We start from the raw sequence: 7351 nt of genomic DNA on the forward strand, positions 1-7351 counted from the left end.
ATATGGTTATTTTAACTAAATATCAGGCTATACAGACTAAATTACAATTTAGGTAGCTGTTATCGAAATTTAAAGTTCATTTTCTCTAAATCAGAATTATGTGAAAACCCTTACATTTTAGTGATATGCTTCTTTAATGAAACTAACCTTTATTTTTTTCATAAAATCTGAAAATCGATTAATATATAGGTATTTCATTACAAAAAAACATCCTGTTTGGGGACACTCTGTAGAAAATGTCTATACCTATGTGGCGGATTCATCAACGGTTTTTGTAAACGTATCTGTTTTAAAAAAATTAAAGTGTTCTCTTATAGTTGAATTTAAATATTTTATAGTTTTTTTCTTTATTCTTTATTCTTTGTATTTTTTTGCTTCCGACGACGGAAGGAGATAAACTTTCCGAAACGTTAAGCTTTTTTTGTTCATTAGGCAAATTTGTATATCTTTAAACCTAACTTCTGACAAGTAGTTTCCGTTTGGGATTAAAGCAGAAGTGTTTACATAAAATAACTATTTTATTTTGTAAATTTTCTTGTAGTTGCGAAATACCCATATAGGATTTTTTGGAGAGACCCTGTAGAACTCCGAATTAAACTACATATGCTCCTAAAATTATGTTTCAAAATAAACTACTGGTTTGAGAGGAGCCATCCTGTATAATGGAATATTTCCTCAACCCTACTCTGATGAATGAAAAATGATATAAATAGATAAAATGAAAATCTAACAGATAGTTCCAACGCAACCTAGCCAACATGAAGACAATAATTTTAAGTGTGCTACTATTATTCTTATGTAATAGTGTTTGTGGTGTCTTGATAAAATTGTCTCAATCTGGTATGTATTTACATATACAATGTAGAGATAGAGCATTGTTCTAAAAACCTTCTAAAATGAGATATCCTATTTGAGATTTTCACATTGTTTTAAATATTCGTACAACCAAAGAATACGATACGCTCTAGAAGTGACGTCTCGCATCAACATCTGATCTAGCTATGGGGCTGCCTCATAAGCAGACCCGATGCATACCGTGCTGGCAACTGTTACTTTTGGGTCGGCATTTACATGTGTGGAAGTAAATCGCATAGGGATCTTATTAAGTCGGAGTGAGAGAAATGCGACCGACAGACGCGACGCGCGACGGTGTGCTGTTGCGGCGTTGCCGATACGCCTTTCCCTATCAAGTAAGGTAAAATCTCGATCGCAAACCGCTTATTTTTAAAAGACTTTTTTTCAAGAGATAACTAGATAAAATCATTAGACATGTTTCTGAGCATCTGTAATGGAATTATAAGGATATCGTTAAGGTGTCATTTTTTTTATAACGAGAAAACGTCAGTAATCGCGATAATTTAAAAACTCAACTTTTTAACACATAACAGGCCATAACTCAAGAACCACTTTAGATATTGAAACTTTTTTTATTTTCAAGATCGGATATTTTACAATATGTTTACGTAAGAAAAATTCGATAAGATTGTTTTTTCCATTCAAAAATTGTAAACAATCCATCCATTTACTTTTAGAGCATAGCAATTTTCAGCAATCATGTAATTTTTTTATTGATATTTTCACATATTGTCTACAAAAAAAATACAGCAGAAATATTAACAAAGTTCCTGAAAAAACTACAATCTATTATTTGTAATAGATTTCGAGATATCGATTTTTGAATTCAGAGTTCTAATAGCGCGACCACTATCGAACACCCACTCAATTCCACATATTTTTACCAAAAATGCAAGTGTTTCTAGCTTGCACTTAAAAAAATTCAAGCTATAGGGAAAATTACAACGACTCGTTAATATATAGACAAATTAAGTATCACGAGACGTAATTAAATCGTGAAGCTGAACGCATGACGTACACCTTTCCCTAGAACTTTAAGTACTGACAGAGGTATTGATTGGGTCGACCGGTCAACTGCGACTAATCTGCTATGTCTCCTTCCACGTCTCTTAGCGATGTGCACAGTTTCTCGGTTTATTTCATACGTTTGGCAACGTGTTTACTGTCCTCTCTTTGTTCAGTACATTATAAACGCATTGTACTCTTCTTACATACGGAAATCTCGACCCAAGCCTAACCTTTGCCAGCCCTTAGTATATGGTACTACTATATAGCATATCGGCAAGAGAAATCTTGGGTCGCTATTTTCATCTGCGGCGATCTTGTAATTCGGAGAGAGAAAATTGCTAAGTATTTATTACAACGATTACGTTTTCATTAAATAATTTTGACTTACTTTTTTAATTATAATTCTCACTGATGTAAGTAAATGTAATGTAATCTTTAATTTATTAAGTTTATGAGAGATAAATTAACAATATAAATATAAATATGAAAGATAAATAATGTAAATGTAATACAAATAAAAGGATCTACCAAAAATGCAAAGAAAAGGCTGGTAAAACGCAATTTGGTTTCATGAACGGCTTAGACACAAGAGAAGCTGTGTACTGCATGCAACTGCTGGTACAGAAATAAAAAAAAATTAAAAAAAAATTAAAAAATTAAAACAAATATAAAGATACTCCAAGATGCTGATACTCCACTACTCACAAATTAAACAAGGCATTAATTCAAGCGGATTAATAAATCTGCGGATTTTAGTATTTAAAAAGTGTGACACCAAAAAATTGTGAACACTTGAACTTAAGACCTATCAATCTAAAATAATCATAAATTCTTCATTTGGAGTAATCATTAGCTTAAATAGCCATTTTTTTCAAATCAAGTTTTTTTAAATCAAGGTTTTCTGTTATTCTAGATACGAGATATTCCGCAGATGGGCAGTACAACAAAACCTATTACTTATCTCCTGACAAAGCAAACTTCTTCTTAGCACATTTATCCTGTTTGTCTGCTGGATTGGAATTGGCTTCCGTAACTACTGTAGAAGAATCGGCTTCATTGAATAAATTATTATCATCAGTCCTTGTAACACGTACGTATCATAATTATCAACAAAAATTACTGTGGTCGAAGTAGGTTTTATAAGACGTAATTTGGACAATTCTTTGAAGCTTGATTACACAGAATCAAGCTTCAAATAATTTACTGTTCACTACATAAAATGATTCGCTTTCCAAAAGATCTTTTCATGTTAAGAGGCATATGTGGAGTTTTACCTTGAAAAGCAGCTGACAACATGAGAGGCACTGTCATGTTCTCAGTGTCTCTCATGTTGTCGACAATAGTTAGTCGAGTTTTTGAAACACTGTTTTTAACATATCCCCATAAAAATGTCCAGACTAGACAAGTCAGGAACATTTAAGTATTGTATTAATTGGTGAATGCATCCTGCAGACACTAACTAAATCATATCAATTCTCTCTGATGTAGGGGAGGTTTCAATTTTCGGCAAATTTCTGAGATTTTTTTTAGTTTTACTGACACAAAATGGATAAATAATTGTAAGAGTTGAACTAATTTGACAGCTGTGTTGAAATAACGTCGATTAAGGACATATCACCAGCCACCTAGATTTTATCAAATAATAAAGATCCACTGACACTGGGGGTAACTGACACAAATATGAGGTATTTTTTATTAAAGTGTAAATTATTCAAAATGATTATGCTCATAGCTGACTAAACTTTGATCATTTTTTAGTCTGCTTGGCCTCGATTTGGCATTTTGTAAAATTATTAAAAACAGGCAGTCTTTTTGCAGAAGTGTACAGAAAATATCATCATGTACAGAAAATATCATCATTTAATATGCCTAATTCTGATTAGGCTTTTTGTATTTTTTTTAAAGCCGGCGTTTTATAATATGCCTAGACTTTTTGCCAGAAGCCGGATTATTACGGCCAATATTTTGCCATTATTCATCATTATTTTGCCATGGCCTTACGCCTGCGACATAATATGTGGTCCGAACTATATTCCGAAAACTTCGGCAACAGATTCTGCAGATAAAAATAAGTAAAAAAGTTCCCATAAATGTATGTTCTAAAATGCTTAGTTTCGGAGATACAGGGTGTAGAAGTTTCTTTTTTATTTCGACTTTTTCCAAATAATTTATAACGTAACCTCAATATTTGGATGGAAATTGGTGTCTGTGTTTTTTTGACATGAGAAATTTGATTTTGATGTCAATCTGACTCTTACTTGTAGAGAGCGCCACCTACATTTTTTCTAATTGGTTTGAAGAGTAATAACTTTTAGTCCGTACCTGTATAAAACAACTGAGTAAAAAAATATAAATTTACGACATTTTTTACTTAAAAAAAGTCTTTTGGGAAAAATTGCTACGAGTAATGCTTCTCGAAATATTTGGAATCGAAATTATCAATACCTGTCGTCAATGACATAAATTAAACATGTTGACTAAATAGTTACTAGACTGAAATCGTAATTTTGAAATGTTTTTATGTCAAAAGTTCAACAGAAACTGTTCTATCATCATTTCCTTGCAGAAAATCTTATGATTACTTTAAAAAATTAAAATTTCCCGAATGTATTATTTCAGTCAAATAACTATCTACTCAACGTGTTTATTTTTTCTCAATAATGACATGTATTGACTATTTCCATTCTAAATATCTTGAGAACGGTTACTCGTAGCGATTTTTACCAAGATACTTTTTTGCGTAAAAAGTCATGAAAATGTATATTCTTTTATTCAGTACTTTTATACAGATACGGAAGAAAAGCTATTACTCTTCAAAACAATTAAAACACATATGTAGGTGGCGCCCTCAACAAATAAGAGTCATATTGACATCAAAATCAAATTTATCATGTCAAAAAACTCCCAGACACAAATTTTCATCCAAATATTGAAGGTACTTCATAAATTACTTGAAAAAAATCGAAATAAAAATGAAAATTCTACACCCCGTATCTTCGAAACTAAGCATTTTAAGACATACATTTATACGAACTTTTTTACATATTTTTATCTGCAGAATATACTGAATACAGTTCGGACCACCCTGTATATAAAATACACAAGTAACTTGCTTTTAAAGGTGATCAGTCTTTAATATTAATGTTGTCTCACCCTGTATAACATTTTGGGTCAAGTTTTAATTTGATTTAAAGTACAATAATTATTTCAACTACACCAACCGGATAAATTCCAACTAGGAAGCTTTAATTGAAATTCAATTTTTTTTCTTCATTTTGAGAAAATGTTAAATATTGTTAAAAACTTCACATTTTACTGATATTTATAGTTCTCTCTAATGAAACTCGCCTTTATTTTTTTCCTATAATCCAAAAATCAACTGATAGATAGGCTACAAAAGGCATTTATAAGGCATTACAAAAGAACACAATTTTGATGTGTAACTTTTTTGAGGACACCCTGTATAATTCTCTATATTTTTAAAAAAGGCTCTAAATTAACCTACATAATATGCTCATAAAATTTCACTTCAATACAAACTGTCGTTCTTCCTGGAGTCTGTAAGAGAGGCGATACTCTGTATATATACAGGCTGCTACAAATTCGAGGTACGAGTTTTGGTATCTCGAAAACCGTAATAGATACGAGGACGGTTGAATTGGGACAAATTTGCGGCTTGGGATGTTCGCTAACATGCTATCAAAAAAGTTTCAAAAATTTCAAGGATTGTTGAGTTAAAAAAAAAGATTTTTTTGAATATCCTGTTTTTTATATTTTCCTGTCGTTACTTTTTAGAAAATCAAAAAACTAATTTCAAATTCTCACAGCCACTTTATCAGGGCTATCTGATAGTATTTTTAGATTTTCAAATTAACGGATAATTTGTGAGATACATAAACCAACTTAATTTTTTTAAATACGGATCTGCATTTTTTATTGATGTTTTGAAATAATTCAGTCTCCTGAGTACAACGATATGCCACACGTTATATTTTTTTTGTTTTGGATACTTTAACAACAACAAAACTGTTTAATTATTATTTAAAATAATTTCAAGCCCGGGCCGACTCTGGATTTTTAAATTATCTAACCTGATTATATTCATCGCAATAATATTGACGAGCGTTAATTAACATTGAATAAGAAAAATCGAGAGCATTGAAATATTCAAATAAATAATAGTCAGGTCAGTAATTTAAAAGGTGTTATTTTTAACTTTTTTGTGAATTTCAAATCTAAATGTACGATCTAATAATATGCATAATATTAATCGTATAGTTATTATAAATATATCAACTTTTACCAACAAGTGCTATAATGCTCTATATGTTCGAAAGGGTTTATTTAATTACCATCTTCCCTATTGCACACATTTATTTTCGTTCAATTTTATGTATAGCCCTTTCAACAGATGGCTATGAGAAAGTGCAATTAGTTTTTTGATTTTCAAAAAAGTAACCACAGGAAAAAATAAAATTGATTTTCAAAAAAAATCCGTTTTTTTCCAAGTAACTCAGCAATCCTTAAATTTTTTTCAAATTTTTTTGATGGTATCTTGGTGAACATTCCAAGCTAGGCGCAACTTTGCCCCAATTAAACATGGTTACTATCAAGTTGCTATTACATTAGCAGTTAGCTATTACGCTAGTTACGCTATTGCGGTTACCAATATACTAATGCTCGTACTCCGAATTTGTAGCACCCTGTATATTCGGGGTGAGTCTTAAATAACACAGCATACAAGCATTTTTAGGGGTAGTATAATTCGACTTCAGAAACACGACTATGAGGTTTTTTCACGATTTTTTTTTAATTTGGAATTATTATTTTTTTTAATTTTCATTATTTAGCGGGCTGGGAAAATGGTTACTGGTTATCTGGAAGCGCTATAGCATACAACGAAACTTTGGAATACCATTGGTTTTCTACCGGTGAAAAAATAATTTATTTCAACTGGGGCCCAGGTGAGCCGAACAACGTAGATGGCAACGAAAGCTGCATAGAAATTTTATTGACCAGTGGTTATGTACCAGGATGGAACGATCTCAGTTGTATGGCCAATCTTAGATACATATGTCAAACCAGACACTCATGTTATGCAGACCTTTAACCAATACCGTCACCATATATTTTATTATGCATATTTTCAAACATGTTGTTACGTCAAAGATTATAGTTATCTTTATTAAATGTATCTGAGTCAGTACTTAGTGTTTTTATTTTTTCTCACAAGATCGTACTATTTGCAGTCGACAGAAGGCAATATGCTTAATTGAGTCATTTTGTATTTTAGTAATTCAATCAAAATAAAAAGGATAGGAAGAGCAGTTCTTGCCATCTTCTCAAATTGCCTGAACAGACGAAAGGATCCAAAAACCACTGCCTTTTACAAATTCATCTCAAACTGCAATCTGCTATATCTAACTTCCTCTTTAACAAAAAAATATTTATTTTGTATTTTTTTGATAAAATAAGCGAACTATATCGA

General features: G+C 31.3%; 1 protein-coding gene across 1 annotated transcript; it reads left to right on the top strand.

Moving 5' to 3' along the window:
• The first annotated feature begins 748 nt into the window (after positions 1–748).
• LOC115878619 (C-type lectin 37Db-like) lies at positions 749–7060 on the top strand. The gene is made up of 3 exons (XM_030895166.1): positions 749–840; positions 2777–2953; positions 6714–7060. Exons 1-3 carry the CDS (start codon positions 759–761, stop codon positions 6971–6973), a joined length of 519 nt encoding a protein of 172 aa, XP_030751026.1. The 5' UTR covers positions 749–758; the 3' UTR covers positions 6974–7060.
• The last annotated feature ends 291 nt before the right edge of the window (positions 7061–7351 follow it).

Source organism: Sitophilus oryzae, unplaced genomic scaffold (genome assembly GCF_002938485.1).
Source record: "Sitophilus oryzae breed Bouriz unplaced genomic scaffold, Soryzae_2.0 scaffold_151_pilon_pilon, whole genome shotgun sequence".
NCBI classification, from domain to species: domain Eukaryota; kingdom Metazoa; phylum Arthropoda; class Insecta; order Coleoptera; family Curculionidae; genus Sitophilus; species Sitophilus oryzae.